The following is a 23,578-nucleotide window of genomic DNA, read 5'->3' as shown; positions in this document are numbered from 1 at the left end:
TCTGTTTAAGTGACCATACCACCTGAGATTAGCTCTGCTAACGCATTCCTGGATGCTGACAATGTCAAGTTCTTTCCTAATATCCTCGTTTTTAATATGATACTGCCATTGATGCCATCTGTTCACGCCTATAATCTTTCTCAGGACTCTCATATCTGCAGTCTCTAGTCTTTGGTCAAGTGTTTTACTTCTGAACCAGCTCTCAGATCCATAAGTTAAAACTGGTTTGAACACTGTCTTGTATACAGCTAATTTAGTGTTCCGACTAATTTCTCTCTTATTCCATATGAATTTATTCAATTGACTTCCCACCATACCAGCTTTGCTGATTCTGTTGTCTATTTCTATATTTAATTTACCATCTTCAGTAAAAATCGTGCCTAAATAGCTGAAATGTTTTATTTGTTCCACAGGTTCTCCATTCACAACACAGTTGACATTTTCAATGATTCTGCCTATTTTCATTGTCTTTGTCTTTTTATTGCTGACCTTCATACCATATCTATTACAAGAGCTATTCAATTTAGTCAGAGAATCTTGCAGACTTGTAGCGGATTTATTTAGAAGTATAACATCATCCGCATAAAGCAAAGAGCTGACATTAACATCTCCAATTTTGATATCATGTTTAATACCACTTTCCTTCATAATGTGATCCATATAGATAATGAATAACAGAGGGGATAATGTACATCCTTGTCTCACACCAGATTTAACATTAAACCATCTTCCTGTACTTCCTTCAATTCGAACTGCTGACTTAGAACTCAAATAAAGACTAAGTATTGCTTGATATAATGTCCCACTGACACCATATAACTGCAGCGTATTGAATAGCTTCTCTCTTGGCACCTTGTCATATGCCTTTTCCAGATCGACAAAACTTAAATACAGATCTCTGTTATATTCCCATGCTTTCTCGACTATTTGTCGTAAAGTGAAGATCTGATCCTGACAGCCTCTATTTGGCCTGAATCCAGCTTGTTCTTCACCAAGCTTTTCTTCCACAATTCTTCTCAACCGTTTCTCAAGTATACTTGCATAGATCTTGCCAGGAACACTAAGTAGGGAAATACCTCTGTAATTCTCACATGCAGTTTTATTTCCCTTTTTATATATGGGTACTATGAGAGCTCTACTCCAATCATCGGGAATTCGTCCCTCTGTCCAGGCTTTCTGAACTATGCAGTGCAGCCACTGTAAGACTCTTATACCACCATACTTCAGCATTTCTGGTCGAATATCATCTACTCCTGCTGCCTTTCCACATTTCATGCCTTTGATGGCTTTTTCTACTTCAAGTATGGATATGTATTCCTGACTGCATGCCTGGTCAGTGTTTTTTACCACTGTGCTGTTATCACTGCTTGTTTCATTTAGCAGTTTTTCAAAGTAATTACTCCATACTTCAAGGATATCTTTTTCTCCTGTTTTCATGTCACCTTTATCATCTCTAATTCCTTTTATAGCACTCTTTCCTCCATTCTTAAGCTTCTTCAACAACCTCCAGAATATTTTGCCACCTTCTTGATACTTATTTTCTATATTCTTGCCAAAGTCCTCCCATGACTTTTGTTTAGCTAGTTTTACAGAGTGTTTAGCATTCTTGCATTTGTCTCTATATTCTCTAAGAGCACAAGCTGACTTATTTGACAGGAACTTTTGGTATGCTTTCTTCTTTTCCTTCACTGCCTCTTTAACCTCCTGTGTCCACCAAGGAGTTCTGATTTTTTTATCCTTACAAACAACCTCACCACATGCCTCTCTGGCAGAATCAATCAATGTTTTCTTCAGAGTTTGCCACTGAATCTCCAAGGTTTGATTCCTGTTCTCAAACTCTTTAATTTTTCCTTCAATAATCTTTGTGTATTTTAGTCTATAGCTCACATCTGAGAGCTGCTCAACTTTTATTCGCTTTAAAACTTTCTTACATGTTATTCTTTTCAATATGAAATTCAATTTTATCCTGCTCAAGACTAAATAGTGATCACTTCCAATTTCAAATCCTCTGTACACTCTGGTGTCCTGCACCAGGGAGAAAACATCACTATCAATAATAACATAGTCAATGAGACTTTTCTTATTCCTAGCATCTTCTCTCCATGTGAATTTGTGCACATTTTTATGTTGGAACATGGTGTTAGTAATAACCAGTCCATGTCCTGAGCAGAAATCCAACAGATATTTGCCATTATTATTACCTTTGCTCTTTTCTCCAAATTTTCCCAAAATATTTTTGTATGTCTCACAATCTATACAATATATGGAGTACCAAAAATACATGAGAAAGATACTCCTTTAAGACCAATAGTGGATGGAAGAGACTCTCCAACCTCAAATTTGGCAAAACACCTCACTAACATGATTTTACCACATATAGGAAAAACAACATCATTCATTAAGAACAGTGTACATTTCATTGAGAAGGTAAAGAATATATACATAGAACCTTCAGACATCTTGGCTAGTGTTTGGATGTAGTTCAGCCTTTTTACAAATGTTCCCAGAAATGAAACAGTGAATCTCCTTGAAGATCTTTTTCCACCAGACATTGTAGAACTATATAAACATTGCATAAAAAATACGTTTTTCATGTATCAAGACAAATTTTGGGAACAAAAAGAAGAACTGGCAATTGGCACCCCCCCCCCCCCTCTGTGCAACTTTAGCCAACCTATATATGGAAAATTTTGAAAATAATGCATTAAACAACTATCATAAAAAACCGAAAATTTGGCTTCGTTATGTAGACAATATTTTCATGATATGGCCAGGAGCAACAGAGGAGCTTACTGCTTTTAAAGATTATCTTAATAATCTTCACAACATAAAATTCACTTTGGAACAGGAAGAAGATAAAAAATGTACCTTTCCTTGATACACTAATAGAAATCAATGAAAAAGAAAACATTATCTTTCTCCATTTATAGAAAACCCACCAACAGGAAGATTTCTTAATGCTGCCTCACACCACCACCCAATGTTAAAAAATAGGTTTAATAAAAACTTTGAGGGATAGAGCTTACAATATTTCCAGCACAGAAGAAAAGCGAAATGAAGAATTATATTATTTAACACAGATCCTCAAAAAAAATGGTTTTGAACCTAAGACAATCAAGAAAATCCTCAACACACCTCCTACAAGCATCTCACAAAAGCAAGATTTCAAGAACGCAATTACGCTTCCATACATCAAGAATGTTATGGACAAATTACTATACAAGCATAACATTAAAGTAACTTTTCTACTGCTAGAAAAAATATTAAGATTTCTACATCCTCCAAAATCTCCACATCGCCCATTAAAAAAACCAGGTGTCTATAAAATTTACTGTTCCTGTGGCATCTGTTTTGTAGGCCAGACGGGAATATCAGAGGAAATTCATATGAACGAATATCAAAAAGACGTACAAAAAAGGAGAGAACACAAATCAGGCCTAGCATCCCACACAACTTCCACTGGACATAATGTACTTTGGCATAAAATGAACATGTCTTATATTAAAAAAAAACTGTTTCACAAGGAAATTTAAGGAAGCTGCAAATATGCTTAGAATTCCAGTGCAATGCAACAAAAACAAGGGGCTAATTCTACACCAAGTTTGGTCAGCTTTCATATAAAATATACCTAAGTTAGACTTCAGAGAGAGTGAACGTGACAATATCCAGCATTGTTCAGACATAGCATGCATTAACGTATGTATCAATTCTGCATTCGGATTTTTTATTTGATGAACAGTTAGACTACCATAACAACATCTAATGGACTATTTTGAGTAATTTCTCATTTCTTGTGTTGAAACATTTAGTTACCTTTAACCCCTGAAGATGTAAGTTGAACGACATACAAAACTTGTCGGGTTTGTTTATCTTTATTTATCTTAATAAACATGTGGTCGCAATACCGAAATCTTTCTTTTGAATCATTATATTTCATTTCATGCCATTTTATAGTTATATTGTGATCTAGCTTATCTGTTATATATGAAGCATATATATTTCGTTTTATTGGTATTAATATTAATTCATTACTACTAAACCACTTATTTAGTTTCAACTTATCATGGTTCCATTTTATCCTCAAGGGACGTTTCAGTGTGTATTAATGCTGTGTCATCAGTGAACGATATCATTATACCAAAACATTTGTACTCACACAGTACATTAACATAAACTTAAAATATGTTGTGTTCTAGCACTGATCCTTGCAAGACTCCATATTTATTATTTTTGTTGTGCTACTGAAGGTATCATAGTTGATATATTGTTTTCTATTATTCAAGTAGGATTTTAACCAATCATTAGTAACTCCTTTAATGCCATATCTAGACATTTTCAGGTCTAGATATGGACATTTTAGGGTATTTTCAGATGCACACACTGGAAGCTATAGATATATGAAAAAAAAATGGCTGCTGTGTACATTCCTTTATTTATCTCACTATAAACTCCAGTAACGCTTTTTCTGTATTTAAATCAAGATCTGAACCCATATTGATTAGCTGTGATATAGAGGATATGTAATGTACATAGCTATTTCATATTTTTTTTAAATTAGGATTTCAATAATTAAAGACAGTAAATAATACTGTAGATCATTTTGGAATGAAAAGATTACAAGCTGAGCATGACATTACTCATGAAAAGCATACTGCTTGACAAAATTAACAAGAAAACATTTTTCATTCAAAATCAGTTGTACCATAATGTTGTACCATCACTTTATGATGGTACAACATGGCAGTATTTCATCCCGGCTGGAGCATCGCCAGTTAAACAAGGCCACCGTTGTTTTCACCAGGACAAACAGTGAAAAGTCAGCTACTGGAGCAAATCCTAAAATCCACCCCAAATCAACATCACAAGAGTTCAAGATCGGTACTATCAACATAAGAAACCTGAATGGTAAAGAAATGGAGCTAGCTGAGGAATTGAATAAATACCAGATCAACATAATAGGGTTGGCAGAAAGACAAAAACTAGTGAGATCTTTCTGTGCAATAAATAAAAAATGTTATATACAGGCAATGTAACTATCATGATTCACACAGTCAAGGAAAAGAAGGAACAGGCATAGTATTCAACACTAAATATGAAGCTAATCTTCTTGAATGGCAAGCAATATCAAGTAGAGTGATGTGGGCAAATATCAGAATGAGGAAGTGGACAATGAGACTTATTTGTGCTTATTATCCCACTGAGGGTTCTACTAAGGTAGAAGTGGAGGACGTTTTTGAGACTTTGGGGAAAGCAACCGACACAATGAAAAATGAAAAGTTGGTCCTTGTTGGGGATCTAAATAGCAGAGTAGGAAATGATTGTCAGACATGCAAAAATATTTTGGGAAAATTTCGAAAAAAGAGCAAAGCTAATAATAATGGCAAATACCTGTTGGATTTCTGCTCTCAGAACATTCACTTGTTATTACTAACACAATGTTCCAACATAAAATGTGCACAAATTCACATGGAGAGAAGAGGCAAGGAATAAGAAAAGTTTCATTGACTATGGTGATGTTTTCTCCTTGGTGCAGGACATACAGATGATTTGAAATTGGAAGTGATCACCATTTAGTCTTGAGGAGGATAAAATTGAATTTCATATTGAAAAGAAGAACATGTTAGAAAGTTTTAAAGCAAATAAAAGTTGAGCAGCTCTCAGATGTGAACTGTAGACTAAAATACACAAACATTATCCAAGAAAAAATGAAAGAGTTTGAGAACAGGAATCAAACCTTGGAGATTCGGTGGCAAACTCTGAAGAAAACATTGATTGATTCTGCCAGAGAGGCATGTGGTGAGGTTGTGTGCAAGGATAAAAAAATCAAAACTCCATGGTGGACACACAAAGTTAAAGAGGCAGTGAAGGAAAAGAAGAAAGCACATCAAAAGTTCCTGGCAAATAAGTCAGCTTTTACTCTTACAGAATACAGAAACAAATGTAAGAAAGCTAAACACTGTAAAACTAGCTAAACAAAAACTTGAGTTTTTTTTTAGCTTGAGTTGAAATATTTGAAAGATTTATTGATAAAGAAATTATTACCATTATTATTGAACAGACCAATTTGTATGCTATACAGAACAATAATCATGTATTTCAAGTAACTGAAGAAGACATCAAGGTATTTATCGCAATTCTACTTTTGAGTGGATACCACAGGTTGCCAAGAGAGCATCACTATTAGAGTTTAGATGAGGATCTCCTGGTTCCCCCAGTGGCCAACAGTATATCAAGGAACCGTTTTCAAGAAATCAAGAAATATCTACATTTGGCCAATAATTCACAAATAGATAAAAACGATAAAATGTATAAAATAAGACCTCTAATGGATAAACTAAATAAAATTTTCAACAGTTTGGCATATTCAACAAACTTCTCTCAATCGATGAAGCCATGATCAAGTATTTTGGGCATCACTCTGCTAAGCAGTTTGTTAATTTTGATACCTGATCTGCCCATTGTACTCATATGAGTACACATATATATATTTTTTAAATTATACTTCATTTTTTTTAACTGTCAGTATAGTGTAGCATTTTGACAATTTTTCAACTAAATAATACGTAAAAAATTGCCTTTTTTTTAAAAAAAAAAAATTCTTCGGATCAAATGGGTTAAAAGGAATTAGAAATGATAAAGGTAACATGAAAACTATAGAAAAAGATATCCTTGATATATGGAGTAATTAATTCGAAAAATTGCTAAGTGAAACAGTAATGACAGCACAGCAATAAAAAAAAAAAAAAAAAAAAAAAAAAAAACACTGACCAGGCATGCAATCAGGAATACATATCTATACTTGATGTAGAAAAAGCTATCAAAAGCCTGAGATGTGGAAAGGTAGCTGGAGTAGATGATATTCGACCAGAAATACTGAAATGTGGAATGTAAAAGTCTTACAGTGGCTGCACTGCATAGTTCAGAGGGACAAATTCCAGATGATTGGAGTAGAGCTCTCATTGCACCCATGTATAAAAAGGAAAATAAAACTAAATGTGAGAATTACAGAGGTATTTCTCTACTGAGTGTTCCTGGTAAGATTAATGTAAGCATATTTGAGAAACGGTTGTGAAGGATTGTGGAAGGGAAGTTTGGTGAAGAACAAGCTGGATTCAGGCCAAATAAAGGCTATCAGGATCAGATTTTCACTTTACAAATAGTTCAGAAATTGTCGGAATATAACAAAGATGTGTAGATCTGGAAAAGGCATATGGCAAAGTTCCAAGAGGAAAGTTATTCAAAATGCTACAGTTGTACTCAAATAAAGACTAGAGTTGTAGGCATTATTTGAGTTATAAGTCAGCAGTTAGAATTGAAGAAAGTACAGTAAGATGGTTTAATGTTAAATCTGGTGTCAGACAAGCATTATCCACTCTGTTATTCATTATATGGATCACATTATGAAAGAAAGTCATATTAAACCTGATATCAAAATTTGAGATGTTAATGTCGGCTCTTTGCTTTATGTGAATGATGTCATCATCATCAAATTCCTGTCATGTACCCTCAAGGGGTGTACAGGATATGATAGTACTACATGAAAAAAATTACATCGTTACTAACTTCCTATATACAATTTTCCTCCAAATCAGTCTGTTACTTGTCAAGACTCCAAAATTATCAGATCTTATATTTCTATCGTCTAAGGCACTTTGTACCGTATCAATCCACCTATATCTTGGTCTTCCTCTGGTTCGTTTTGCTGCCAACCTGGCAGAGAACACTTGTTTTGCTAATCTTTCCTTGCCCATTCTGTTTAAGTGACCATACCACCTGAGATTAGCTCTGGTAAGGCATTCCTGGATGTTACAATGTCAAGTTCTTTCCTAATATCCTCGTTTTTAACATGATATTGCCATTGATGCCATCTGCTCACGCCTCTAATCTTTCTCAGGACTCTCATATCTGCGATCTCTAGTCTTTGGTCAAGTGTTTTACTTCTGACCCAGCTCTCAGATCCATAAGTTAAAACTGGTTTGAACACTGTCTTGTATACAGCTAATTTAGTGTTCCGACCAATTTCTCTCTTATTCCATATGAATTTATTCAATTGACTTCCCACCATACCAGCTGTGCTGATTCTGTTCTCTATTTCTATATTTAATTTACCATCTTCAGTAAAAATTGAGCCTAAGTAGCTGAAATGTTTTACTTGTTCCACAGGTTCCCAGTTCACAACACAGTTGACATTTTTAGTGATTCGGCCTATTTTCATTGTCTCTGTCTTTTTATTGCTGACCTTCATACCATATCTATTACAACAGCTATTCAATTTAGTCAGAGAATCATGTGGACTTGTAGTGGATTTATTTAGAAGTATAACATCATCCACATAAAGCAAAGAGCTGATATTAACATCTCCAATTTTGATATCATATTTAATACCACTTTCCTTCATAATGTGATCCATATAGATAATGAATAACAGAGGGGATAATGTACATCCTTGTCTCACACCAGATTTAACATTAAACCATCTTCCTGTACTTCCTTCAATTCTAACTGCCGACTTACAACTCAAATAAAGACTAAATATTGCTTGATATAATGTCCCATTGACACCATGTAACTGCAGCGTATTGAATAGCTTCTCTCTTGGCACCTTGTCATATGCCTTTTCCAAATCAACAAAACTTAAATACATATCTTTGTTATATTCCCAAGCTTTCGTGACTATTTGTCGTAAAGTGAAGATCTGATCCTGACAGCCTCTATTTGGACTGAATCCAGCTTGTTCTTCACCAAACTTTTCTTCCACAATTCTTCTCAACCGTTTCTCAAGTATACTTGCATAGATCTTGCCAGGAACACTCAGTAGGGAAATACCTCTGTAATTCTCACATTCAGTTTAATTTCCCTTTTTATATATGAGTACTATAAGAGCTCTACTCCAACCATCGGGAATTTGTCCCTCTGTCCAGGCTTTCTGAATTATGCAGTGCAGCCACTGTAATACTCTTATACCACCGTACTTCAGCATTTCTGGTTGAATATCATCTACTCCTGCTGCCTTTCCACATTTCAAGCCTTTGATGGCTTTTTCTACTTCAAGTATGGATATATATTTCTGACTGCATGCCTGCTGAGTCTTTTTACCACTGTGCTATCCCTCTTTGTTTCATTTAGTAATTTTTAGAAGTAATTACTCCATACTTCAAGGATATCTTTTTCTCCAGTTTTCATGTCACCTTTATTATCTCTAACTCCTTTTACAGCACCCTTTCCTCCATTTCTAAGCTTCTTCAACAACCTCCAGAATAATTTGCCACCTTCTTGATATTTATTTTCTATATTCTTGCCAAAGTCCTCCCATGACTTTTGTTTAGCTAGCTTTATACAGTATTTCGATTTCTTACATTTGTCTCTATATTCTCTAAGAGTACAAGCTGACATATTTGACAGGAACTTTTGATATACTTTCTTCTTTTCTTTCACTGCCTCTTTAACTTCCTGTGTCCACCAGGGTGTTCTGATTTTTTTATCCTTGCAGACAACCTCACCACATGCCTCTCTGGCAGAATCAATCAATGTTTTCTTTAGAGTTTGCCACTGAATCTCCAAGGTTAGATTCCTGTTCTCAAACTCTTTCATTTTTTCTTCAATAATCTTTGTGTATTTTAGTCTACAGTTCACATCTGAGAGCTGCTCAACTTTTATTCGCATTAAAACTTTCTTACATGTTATTCTTTTCAATATGAAATTCAATTTTATTCTGTTCAAGACTAAATAGTGATCACTTCCAATTTCAAATCCTCTGTACACTCTAGTGTCCTGCACCAGGGAGAAAACATCACTATCAACAATAACATAGTCAATGGGACTTTTCTTATTCCTTGTCTCTTCTCTCCATGTGAATTTGTGCACATTTTTATGTTGGAACATGGTGTTAGTAATAACCAGTCCATGTCCTGAGCTGAAATCCAACAGATATTTGCCATTATTATTAGCTTTGCTCTTTTCTCCAAATTTTCCCAAAATATTTTTGTATATCTCACAATCATTTCCTATTCTGCTATTTAGATCCTCAACAAGGACCAACTTTTCCTTTTACATTGTGTCAGTTGCTTTTTCTAAAGCCTCAAAAAATTTCTCCACTTCTACCTTAGTAGAACCTTCTGTAGGACCATAGTCGCAAATAAGTCATTGTCCAGTTCCCCATTCTCATATTTGCCCACATCACTCTACTTGATATTGCTTGCCATTCAAGAAGATTAGCCTCATATTTTATGTTGAATACTATGGCTACTCCTTCTTTTCCTTGATTGTCATTGTCTGAATATAACATTTTGTATTTATTGTTAAAAATGATCTCACCGGTTTTTGTCTTTTTTGTTTCAGTCACCCCTATTATGTCGATCTGATACTTATCTAATTCCTCAGCTAGCTCCATTTCTTTGCCATTCAGGCTTCTAATGTTGATAGTACCAATCTTTAACTCTGGTGATGTTGAGTTGGGGTTTGTTTTCAGATTTGTTCCAGTAGCTGACTTTTCGCTGTTCACCCTATTTCCGTGGCGAAAACAATGGAGGCCTTGTTTAACTGGGCAACGCCCCAACTGTCATGAAATTTTGTCATGTTGTACCATCATTTTTTATTTTGGTTTAACCAGTAAGAATACAATTTGGTCGGCTAAATCCCAGATTGCCAGCCCATCCTCGTTCGTTCAGTATCCAAGTAGATACGCAACAGGGTGCACTACGAGAAGGTGAGGATTGGACATTAGGTCAGAAGCCCTTTTATTCTCTGCATTCCTTTAAAAGCTATGTGGAAGGCTCCTCTCAGTTATACAGCTTTGACCCTTAAGCACCCCAAAATACACCTCAAAGCTGTATAACTGAGAGGTCTCCTCTCAGTTATACAGCTTTGACCCTTAAGCACCCCAAAATAAATAAATCTGCTATAGGTTTGCAAGATTCCTTGACTAAATTGAATAACTGTTGTAATGGATATGGTATGGAGGTCAGCAGTGACAAGACAAAGACAATGAAAATAGGCAGAAGCATTGAAAATATCAGCTGCATTTTGAATGGAGAACCTATAGACAAGTAAAATATTTCAGCTACTTAGGCACGATTTCTAGTGAAGATGGTAAATTAAATATAGAAATAGACAACAGAATCAACAAAGCTGGTATGGTAGGAAGTTAACTGAATAAATTTATATGGAATAAGAGAGAAATTAGTCAAAATACTAAATTATCTGTATACAAGACAGTTTTCAAACCAATTTTAACTTATGGATCTGAGAGCTGGGTTAGAAATAAAACACTTGACCAAAGACTAGAGACTGGAGATATGTGAGTCCTGAGAAAGATTAGGGGTGTGAACAGATGGCATCAATTTCAATCACATTAAAAATAACGATATTAGGAAGAAATTGTTAGCATCCAGGAATATGTTAACAGAGCTAATCTCTATTGGTATGGTCACTTAAATGAATATGGAGGAAAGATTAGCAAAAGAAGTGTTCTCTGCCAGGTTGGCAGGAAAAATACCAAGATATAGGCAGATTGATACAGTAAAAAGTGCCTTAGAGGATAGAAATATAAGATCTGATAATGTTGGAGTCTTGACAGGTAACAGATTGATTTGGAGGAAAATTGTAGATAGGAAGTTAGTAATAATGTAAGTTTTTCATGTGGTTCCATGATATCCAGTACACCCACTCCTTGAGGGTGTATGTCAGAAATTTGATGATTGTTCACAAATTGAGAGTTACCCAGAGAAATGGAAAGGAATATACATGATTATGATACTTAGAATGGATATTTCTCATTTGATAAGATCAAGAACAATATGCATGGCATTATCTAATACGTTATACATTTATAGTGGAGAGAACTTGGACTTATTGCAAGATATAACAATATAAAATGGGCCTAAATGGCACATAAAAAGCACCATAATCAGAAAACAGTAAAAGTGCTTCCTTTCATGTTTTTCCCTTTTATTTTCATCATAAACCACATTAAATCATCATCAAAGATGAGATTATGAGGATTTTTGAAAAAATTGAGGAGTGTGTCGAGGGGAGAGAACATTTGTCCAGCAGTGGATTGGTTCATGGTTGAAGAAGAAATAATATCATATTTGATGTTCTTGACTGTTTGTGGATAGTAGATGATTTTTGTCACCACTTGAGTTATTTGTGATGTGAAAAGGCTTGAAAAGTTGTATGTTTGGTCTCTAACACAATTCCTGAATTGTCTACCTTTAGATAATGGCAAAATTCACATTAAAAAAAAAAAAAAGTTGTATTTATTACTTTGACTCTCTTTTGAAAGATGGTTTGAGATTTAAAAAATAATGTAAAAAAAAAAAAAAAAAGATAAACGGTGAAATAAGGGGTAACATGGGAAAACCTCAACTGCATTCTTAATGGAGAAAAGAACAAGCAAAATATTTAATCTATTTAGGTACAATTTTTAATGAAGATGCAAATAAAATATGGTAATAGACAACCAAATAAGCAAAGTTGGTATGGTAAGTACCCAGTTGAATAAATTTATATGGAATAAGAGAAAATATCTAAACACTAAACTAGCAGTATGCAAGACAATGTTCAAACCAATTTTAACTTATGGATCTGAGAAAAATTAGGAGGGGTGGATAGATGGCATTAATATGATAGAATCAAATTAAGAGTGTGCATATTAGAAAGGAATTTAACATTAGCATTCAGTAATGAGAGCTTTGGTCGCATAACCAGAATAGAAAAGTTAGACAAAACAGTCAATCAAAACAGTTAGGATGTCAGGAAAAGACCCAGGGAAACTAAGATCTAGGTGAATTGATGTAATTAGAAGTGCCTTAGAAGATTCAAATATATAAGATCTGATAATATTGAACTCATGACAAATATAACTAATTGGAGAAAAGTTGTTGGTAGGAAGACAGGAGTGATGTATTTTGTAGTACTTTCCCAGTATCCTGTGTCCTCATTGAGAATTTGATGATGATTTAATGTGGTTTATGATGAAAATAAAAGGGAAAAACATGAAAGGAAGTACTTTTACTGTTTTCTGATTATGGTGCTTTTTTATGTCTTTAGCAAGCTATGTTTTATTATGTAATAACACTAATGGTTCACAACAGTAGTCAAGTTTTGGGGATCCATGCTGATGTTTGAGTGGTGCAATATTGGATTTTTGTTTTATTTACATTGCATATAGCAAGCCCACACAACCAAGCTAACAGACAACCAAAAAGTCCTGATGTTATTCTAAAGGAAATTCACTATAGCAAACTTTCATAACAAGCATTTCTTTGCTCCCTGAGGTTCTTTAATGAATGTTAAATGATAAATCTTTAATGAGTATTAAACTATGAAAATTTAGTAAAATAGAATCTTAGATCAGTTTTTTTTTTAAACTATTGTCAAATTTGTGATATACCTTATATTGCATATCTCTATGAAAATAGACTTTTGTTACATCCTTTATTCTGCATGTGTTGTGAATTTTGCTGTCATTTTCGAAATGTTTGAAATTACATTGTTTATGAATCAAAAATGCATGGAAGAATGTGATTTCAAGAGATTATTGATTAAATTATTTATACAATTTTATGCTATAAATGTTGTAACCTTATGAAAATTTAACATTCAACACTTTTTTATTTATAGGAAGTCATAAAAGGAAAATTTCTAAGAAAGCATTGGAGAACTGAAGATTTAATGAACCAAGAACATTATCCCTTTTTAAATAAACTTATTAAGGTATGTTTGTTAACTTGTACATTTTTTGGTAAATATTTTTTTCCTAGGTATATTTTTTTTGTGTGTGTGTGTGTGGAGAGAGGAAGGGAATAATAGTTTTAATTGGTCAAATTAGATTATTTATATAGTGTGTGAAAAAGAGAGGAAATTAATACATTCCTGTCTGTCTTAGACAGACAGGAATATATTAATGTCACAACATATCACACTAGAAAGAGACTGTGAGGATGAAGTTAATTTCAATTTGGTTGGAAAACAAACAGTCAAAGGGAACATCCCAATCTGTCTTAAAAGAAAAATACCTGACAATTGTATTCTTATGATTATGGCATAAGAATGAACTTTGATTAAAAACTGACTGACAAGTTAGACTACCCAGGGAAAAATGGAAAAATCACTGCTTAATATTACCATTTAAGATAGAAAGTGCATACTTGGGTCCGAGCTCAGACTAGGGTGAGAAAGATTGTGACAGCCATTAAAAGATCCAAGTGCCATTGGTCAGGTCATATTACAAGAAGTTGTAATTGTTGTTGTCGAGTCCATTGAAGAGCTTCTAGATATGACCGTGGATCTGTAGATCTGCTTTGGCAATCTGTTGAACTTTGGTGCATTAAAGCTTTTCTCTAGAATTATTGTCAATTTTCTGTAGAACAGCAGCAATTGCTGGACAAGAATAAATATAGACAGGTGTTAGTTCAACTCCTGGACAGTTTTTGCATGTTTCATAGCTCCTACTAGTGTCTGGCTGAATTTTCTTGCCTTTAAAATATTGCGTCCTTAGTCTGGTGATGACTCTAGTTATTTCTCTATTTTCATTAATTTCACTGATTTCATTCTTCTTCTTGATAGTTTGTTTTACCAATCTTATTTTGGCGACAGCGTTAGCATCAGTTAGTGATGGTGGGTGTAATTTTTGGCTAGTCTGTCTGCTCTTTCATTGCCTTCAATATTTACATGGGCTGGTATTGCATCCATTGCATTGTGCAGTTCTTATTTTTTGAATTTAAGGTAGTTAGTAGTTCATGAATTTCCTGTATGAGATTTGGTTTTCCATTTTTTAATGCCTCAAGTGCAGATTTTGAGTCAATGTAGATGGTTATTCCTTCTGTAATGTTTTTATAATTAACTCCCTAAAATTACGAAAATGTGTGTAATAAAATTGCCATAGAAAGTCGCATCACGCGACAAAAGAATCAATTACAGTGCGATTGGTGTGATCACTTCCTAATCATTTGCCGAACATGTTTTATTAGTGGTGACTCGTTTATGTTAGCTAAATTACTACAGTGTTTTTCCAACATATGATGGCCTATTCACCAAAATTTGTTAAAAAAAAAACAGGAAATTAATAACAAAAAAAAAACCTGTTAATTTAATTATAAGCAAATCTTGGTTAAAAGCATTTTAAAATTAACACCCTGTTAATTTTCACATGTGACATATGGACCAGAAATTTTGTCCGTTATATCGAGGATTTACTGTATATATTTTTATTTCGGGGTTGTAATTGTCTATTTTTTCTATCAGTAGAGAAGATGCTCAGTTTGTAAAAAAATCCATTTTCCTTTGCCCATTTTTCTAAGTCTTTTACTGAATTATTTAGGACTTTTTCAGATTGTAGAGGATTACTGATTGTGTGCCAGATTGCTATATCATCTGCATAGCATGCTATTTTTGTGCCATTTATTAGGTGAGGATGGATATTGTTTATATAGATGAGAAATAGGAGTGAGCTTAAAACAGAACCTCGTGGGACTCCAGCCCAAGTTCGATACATGTTGGAATAAATTCCATTACCTTTTACTTTCATTTTTCTTCCTTTCATGAAATCTCAAATCCAAATTAATGCATTCTGCCTTATTCCTGTATCGCATGCAATTTTTATTAATTTTTGTCTCCAGACACGATCGTAGATGGCTGTGAGATCCGAGAATATTGCTTGCAATTGAATATTGATTACAAGAAGTAACATTCAAATATGAACAAAAATGATATCTGAATGGAAAAGGTTGCTATAGGAAGACCAACGAGACTTTGAGGGGAGGAGGAAATTAAAGAGATATTTGGAACTAAGTGGCCCTGAAAAAGCTCAAGATAGAATAGAATTGGTAAAACTCTGGGCAGAGGCCTTCATCATGCAGCAGACAGAAAATGGCTGATGAAGAATGTATGTGAGTATGTATTGTTGTCAGTTTAAGATATTAATGACAGTTTGTTTCCAAGGTTGATATTTTTTTCATGTATGATTAGAAATCTGTTAATCGTGTTAAAACAATTTTTGTGTTTCACTTCTCTTCATTAAGTCTTTGAAATTATGAATGAGACATCAAGAGAAAGAGAATACACGTATAACCAAAAAATTGTTAAAAATTCATTCAACTTTTTCTTATCATTCCAACACATAAGTAGTTGCAGAACCTATGACAGATTGTTTTTATGTGTGTAATCAATGCTAATTAATAAATAACAAGGCAAATAGCTAACTAGTAAATTAAATATTTAGTAATGCTTTTAACTCTCACTGTAGAAACCTTGTATGGCTAGCAGGAATAATGTTATCATGGATGGATTGCAACTAAATATAAGTGCCAGAATGTTTTATATACACTGTGTGTGTGTCAGTCCCACACATCAAAGACCACACACATATATTACTCCCACACATGAAAAGTCACAAGGACCTATAGCAAATAAATGCTGTACAGGCTGGGATCAAGAGCAAAGAAGTAATCTGTTGATATTCTTCTTGAAGAGCTGGAGATTTGTAGTCCTTGGGAAATATTTTGTGGGAAGACTATTCCACGGAATATGGGTAGGTGGAATAAAAGACTGGGAGTAACAGGTTCAGTGGGTCTGCAGCACATCTGTAAAAGAATGTTAGACAGCTGCTACTTGTATTCCCATTGGTTTAGCAGAAAAAAAAGGATATAATGGATGCTAGTTCTGCTGAATAGTGACCATTGGAAATACCTGTAGAAGAGATACAGTGTGAAACTGACCATCTATGAGTCATTGGCTGAAGAACATCTGTAAGAGAAGGGTCATCAATCAGCTAGAATAAGAAACTGGGCAGAGAGAAGTAATGTCTTGAACAAAAAAAGTATGCTAAGTTTCCTTGAAGCTGAAGATGTTACAGAACTGATATGATTATGCCAGGAAAGATTAGTAGTGGTGGGAGTCATTTCAAGAAGAAAGATTGGTCTTGACTGTTAAGTTGAGCATCATCAAAAGTAAAAGGAGAAGAATTAAACTTTTTGAGAAAACAGGAAAACTTTTGGGAGCACTGAAAGTGACTAGGTTGTTGTTGCCCCATTGCTGGAACTGGTGTGAAGATCACGTCATCTTTCTGTTTACTTTTTGAACTGTCTTCAAGATCAATAAATTTTGGTTCACTTGATACAAAAAATTTATAGAATCTTTGTCGGGAAGGATAGATTTATCAGTCAGAATTTAGAGCACAAAAGAGACATTTCATATAACAGAATCCGAGCCAGCACTCTCGCCAGCCACATCTTGTTCTCTATAAACTCTGATGAAGGCTGCCAGCATCAAATAGACTGGTCTCAAACTTCTAATATTCACAAATGTTATGATGAACTTGAAAGACATATTCTTGAGTCTAAAGAAATTATCCTTGATTCAACCCACATGAATAGCAGCCTTAGCTACAGTTTACCTGATTCGCACAGCTCTGCTATCCGGTGCTGGCGTTCTCTCGATCACACACACACATGAACATACAGCTGGAACTGTAGCATGGACTCCAATTTAAACTGTACTACAGTTTCTAGTAGATCTGCTGTTGTTATTATGTAATGTTTCTGTCGGATTATTGTGTATAATTCTTTGTACTTTGACACCTGAAGAAGTTGGTTTACCAACGAAACTAGTAGTGTCTCCATTAAGCCTTATTCTTTATTATTCTCGGTGTTTTAGTCATTTAAATTAAATCAAATATCATGTCGTTTAACCGAGTAAATCCTAATATATATTGTTCAAGATGAGACAGTCTGCTTTAATAAATCATGTAAGAGACTGATTTATCCATGGTAAAATATAAGTTTACTTAAACTAATTAATTTTGCAGTCTCTGTAGTCTGATTTCTGAGGATTAGAAATTACATAAAATATACTTGAGAGATGCTAAACAACAATTAGACATTCATGTATGTGATTGCAATTGTTTTTGAGTATTATTGTTTATCACTTGTCGTATCCCATCTCTGCTATGTTAAAATGTCCTAGGACAGTTTTTCATCCTACAACAAAGGCAAACCATCTAGAAAAGATTTAAAAAAAAAAAAAAATGCACAGTTAACTGACATAAATACACTAACATCAAAGCCATTATTGCACATGTGTGGAAAAGAAATCATTTCAATAAGTATCTCAGTGATCATTTTTTGGTGTGGAGTATATATACTTTTGATGCATTAAAAATGCTTAAGTGTCAAGTAAAACTCTGAATGTACTTTATCGATTATTATTATTATTATTTTTTTTTTAACTGGATAATTGTGATTTATTGTGGAAGTATTATGTTATTATGATGTCTCTGTGTATATAGTCTTGGAAGTTTGTACAAGAAATATAACCATTGAGATTTGAAATTTCATTTGTGTAAAAAATTTGGAATTGTTTTTTGTGAACTCAACTGCTTCTAAGCAAGTCTTGTTAATTTGCTTTGATTATATTGTTAATATAATCTTATAATTATATTAGGATTAACTTTATAACCTCATAACCTAAGATAAAATATCTCTTTTTATATAAAGTATTTAATATGAAAACACATATTTCACAATGTGCATTTCATTACATCTTCAGAGTGAGCGCATGATATTTGGATTGTTACGTGAAGCAAGAATGTAATTGAAAACAAATGTTACAAAGTGCATTCTTTTTACTACTCTGAAGCTAATAACATAATACTATCAGGAAACTAATGAACATTACCCAATAAGTAATGAGGTGCAGAAACTCAGTAATACTGTATGCACTATACCCAGATTTCTGTAGGTCATATCCTAGAGTGTACCACGTGGACATAATTGGCATTACTGAGACAGAAGTAAAAACAGGAGATCATCTAAATAATATAGGATGCTATTTTCAGGCAATAATGATCAAGGAAAGGAAGGAATAGCAATAACATTCAACACCAAACATGAAAATGAACTTCTTGTTGATTGGAAGGCGGTTTCAAGTAGAATTATATGGGCAAACTTAAAAATGGGGAAATGGATAATGAAACTTATTTATGCCTATAATCCCAGAAAGTTCTAAGGAAGAAGTTGAAAAATTTTTCACTTCATTAGAACAGGCAAATGACAAAGAAAATTGAAGAAGTGGTTGGAAATCTAAACAGCATAGTAAGAAATGAATCCCACCAGGCATATAGGAATATTTTGGTAAAATTTGGAGAAAAGGGCAGTACTAATAATAATGACAAGTATTTGGGCATGGACTAGTCATTACTAATGTCATGTTCCAACACAAAGATGTGCGCATTCATGTGGATAGAAGACACAAGAATAGGAAAAGCATCATTGGCTATGTCATTGATGATAGTGATATCTTCATGCTAGTTCAAGATGCAAGAGTGTAGTGTACAGAGGATTTGAAATTGGAAGTAGCCATTACTTAGTGCTAAGTAGGATAAAATAGTATATTACATTGAAAAGAACAGTGTGTAAGAAAGTTTTAAAAAGAATTAAAGTTGAGCAACTTTTACAGATAAACTGTAGACTTGACTATACAAACATTATTGCAGAAAATTTGAAGCAGTTTGAAACCAAGAAACAAACCTTGCAGTCTCAGTGGCACACTCTGAAGAAGACATTGATTGATTGATTCAGCTAGGGAGATATGTTTTTGATGTGGTTCCCACCTGCGAAAGGTTATCAATAACCCTATAGTACATTTGTGTTGTGAATGGACTTAGGATTTAAAAGAAAATTTTTTTTTCCAATTTTATATATTTTTGTAATTTTTTTATTTATTTTTACATAGTTTGGAAACCCTGCTCTAGAAACTAAACATGGAACTTTTTTTGAGCCACTTCAGACCTCCAATAAAGAGGACGATGAAATTCATCACCAGTAGGACACCACCGCTATGTATCTCTTCTTCTCGCTTCCATCATCTATGTGGATGATGATGAAGCCGATTGAACTCTTTCCACTTCTGTCTGTCCCGGGAGAGTCCGAATAATTCTTTCCAGTTTGGTATCGCTTGTTGTGATTTGGTTTTTAGGTCCTCTTTTATTTTGTCTATCCATCTAATTCTGGGCCGTCCTTTGGATCTTTTACCTTCCATCGTTGTATTCAGGGCTTTAGATGATAGTCTTTCTGTTCCCATTCTGGTCACATGGCCAAACCATCGCAGTCTTCTTTCTTGGATTTTGTCTATTATTGTTATTTCTTGTTTTAGTCATTTCCTTATGTCTTCGTTTCTTAGTCGATCCAGCAGAGATACTCCAAGTAATCTTCTTAGCCAACCAATTTCAGTAACTAATAATTTTTTCTCTTCAGCCATTTTGAGATTCCAGCATTCACTTCCATAGAGGAGTATTGGGAGGACCATTGTTTCATAGATTCTTACTTTTGTTACTTGTTTGATGTCTCTTGACTTCCATATTTTATTAAGTCGTCCAAAAGTTTGGGATGCTTGACTGATTCGTCTGTTTATATCTTTTATAATTTCACCATTGTACTCAATAACTCCTCCAAGGTAGGTGAAGTTTTCTACCTGCTCTAGATTCTTACTATCAGTTTCAATTTTCAGATTGGTGCTTCTTTTTCCTATTTGCATAATTTTTGTTTTGTCTATATTTATTTTTAATCCAGATTTTATACACTCCTCCTTTTTATCAGAAATTCACTGTAGATTTTCTTCTGTGCTTGCAAGTAATGCAATCTATCCCAATGGTTTTAACAGGCCTTTAAGGCCCACAACTTTCCAAGCATGCTTGGATTTCATAACCGAAGTACGAGGATAGGATGGTCACTCCTATGCCTGTACGTATTCTTGACTGTCCCTGTGTTCATGGGGCCAGTTTGCCTGTTTGCAGGATGAAAAACCCCAGATAAACTGGTGGGAAAAACCCTGCTGTCCACGCCCAAGACCGGCTAACTTGGCTATGGCTGAGGAAGATCCTTAAGCTCCTCACGTCAGCGACGGGAATCGAACCTAGGACACTCCTTCCCCAGGCATATGGTTGCAAAGTGCAAAGCCACTAGGCTAACCATGCGGACCAAGTAATGCAATGTCGTCTGCAAATTTTAAATTTGTCACATTTTTCCCATATATTTTGATTCCGGAGTCGTCATTGTTTAAGGCCTTATTGGTTGCATCTTCCAGTGTAAGATTGAACAGGTCTGGTGACAGATTGCATCCCTGTCTTACTCCGCTCTCTGTGTGGAACCAGTTGGTTAAGATGTCCTCCATTCATACTGCACTTTCAGATTTCTCATACAGATTCTTTATTATTCTTATGCTTTTGTTGGGAATTCCAAATTCTTCCACGGATTGAATCAAATGCCTGACGAAAGTCTGAAATTTATGTAGCAACTTTGGTTGTACTCTAATGTCTTTTCTATTAGCTGTCTTAAGATGAATAGTTGATCAATTGTGCTTCGCCCCAGTCTGAAACCGGCTTGTTCTTCTCCTAGTGCCAGTTCTATATATGGCTTAATTTGTTTTTGGAGTACTTTCGTAAAAACCTTACTTGGAATACTGAGGAGGCTAATGCCTGTAATTATTGCATTCTGTTTTATCTCCTTTTTTGTATATAGGAGTTATGACTGATTTTGTCCAATCAGTAGGCACTGCTTCGTTTTTGTAGATCCTTTCAAATAATGTTTTTAATGGTTCCAGAAGTTGTTCCTTTCCTGCTTTTAAGAATTCTGCATGTATTTAGTCAATGCCAGGTGCTTTCCTAGTTTTGAGTTTTTCTATGCCGTGTGCTATTATTTCTTTGGTAAAGATATTTGTTTCCTCTTCCATTTCAGTGGCTGGAATCGTAATATCCTGGGAGCTGTTTTTATTATATAAATCTTTGAGGTATTCTTCCCATCTGGCCATTCTTTTTGTTTTACTCTCAATTAGTTGTCTTCTTTGTTTTTTGTCTCTTTTAACTAGTTTTCTAATTTCTCTGGTTAATCTATTATATTAGAAAACTAGTTAAAAGAGACAAGAATAACTGGTTAGAAGAAAAATGCAAAATGGCAGAAAAGCTATTAAAAGAAAATAATCTTAGAAAATAACCGCTGTGTATAAAAGTAGTTAAACAAAAGTTATATTTAAGACTTTAATAAGAATATATATATCAGTAAATTAAAATAAATATATTAAGAAGGTGGTTTTCTGGAGGCTATTGAAAAAGCTTAGAAATGAATTAAAGAGTACTCTAAAAGAAATCAAAGATGATAAAAGTGACATGAAAACTGAAGAGAAAGATATCTTAGATATCTGGAGTAATTACTTTGAAAGACTATTAAAGGAAACAAGCAGTGGCAGAACCATACTAGAACATTTTCAAGTGAAATGCAAAGAAGAGTACATATCAGTACTTGAGGTAGAAAAAGCCATCAAAAACTTGAAATGCAAAAAGGCAGTTGGAGTACCTTGATGGACCTGTGTTTCACTCAGGATATCTCCATTTTTTCAGGTCACAAAGATGCCTCTAACGATCTTGATCTGGAGCCTCTCTCTTCCATGTTATACCCATAGATTTCACTAGTGGATCTTCCCATCTTTAGGTGGTCTTCCTGGTTTTCTCTTTATTCTTGGTTGCCAGTTGAATTCTATATGTCCATCTGTTATCCCTGAGTCTGGCTATGTGAACTGCTCATCTCATCTTGCTTTCATATACTCATCTTTTATGCCTGATCTCTTTCTTAGTTCCGTGTTTCTAACATGTTCCATTTTCTGATGTTACAAATCCTACGTTCTACTGCATGCTGAGTTATTCTGAGAGTCTCTTCTTCTTTTCTTGTTGTGCCATGTTTCTGATCCATATGTGAGTGATGGAAGAATGTCACTATTAAATAGTTTTGCCCTCGTAGAGATGTCAAAATTTGGATCAGTAAGTGTTTCTTTTAGTCTGTTGAATGATAGCCATGCAGCTTTCTTTCTTTTTGCTAGTTCTTCAGATAAATCATTATTCACTTTTATTGTTTGTCCTAAGTAATTGTAGGAGTCAACGTGTTCTATAGGGATGTTATTAATCCATAGGTGACTGTTACTGGTGTAGATGTTTTTGATCCATTTTTTTATTCTAGATTCATTTCTAAGCCCTATCTTACTGCTGTTTGTGTATATTTTTTCACCCGTTTCTTCTAGGTCTTTTGGGTTGTGGGATATCTATGCTTATTCCTCCATTGAGGTCTATTTTTTTCAGAATGTATTCTAAAGTGCTGGTAAATAGATCAGTGGAGATCACATCGCCTTGGCAGATCCCTATCTTTATATTTATATGTTGATCAAATAGGGTTATTTGTGTGGCTGATTTTTGTTAATTTTTGGAGTAGATATTAAACAAAAAAATGCTTAAGTATGAAGGTATGAAAGTTTTGCAGTGGGTACATTGCATAATTCAGAGAGCCTGGTCAGAAGGTTGATTGGAATAGAGTTCTAATAGTTCCCATCTATATAAAAAAAGGGGAGGGAATATAGCTGAATGTGAGAATTACAGAGGAATTTCTCTATTAAGTATTTTTCCAGATAAGATTTATGTAAGCATATTTCAAAAGAAGTTAAGAAAGATTGTGGAAGAGACACTTGAAAAACAAGCTGGATTCAGGCCAAATAGAAGTTTTCAAGATCAGATTTCCACTTTACGACAAATAATTGAGAA

The 23,578-nt window shown here is 34.2% G+C and overlaps 1 protein-coding gene across 1 annotated transcript in view; it reads left to right on the top strand.

Moving 5' to 3' along the window:
* The window catches only part of Mybbp1A (MYB binding protein 1a), a 226,321-nt gene that overhangs the window by 24,630 nt on the left and 178,113 nt on the right, over positions 1-23,578 (top strand). The window contains exon 6 of the mRNA XM_090400474.1: positions 13,624-13,716. Coding sequence (XP_090256600.1) covers positions 13,624-13,716 — 93 coding nt within the window. The remainder of the gene's footprint in view (positions 1-13,623; positions 13,717-23,578) is intronic.

Source organism: Typopeltis vanoorti, chromosome 11, assembly GCF_054136105.1.
Source record: "Typopeltis vanoorti isolate ZY-2024b chromosome 11, IOZ_Tvanoo_1.0, whole genome shotgun sequence".
NCBI lineage: Eukaryota > Metazoa > Arthropoda > Arachnida > Uropygi > Thelyphonidae > Typopeltis > Typopeltis vanoorti.
Note: the sequence above shows the minus strand (reverse complement) of the source record. Positions and strands in the feature narration are given on the sequence as shown.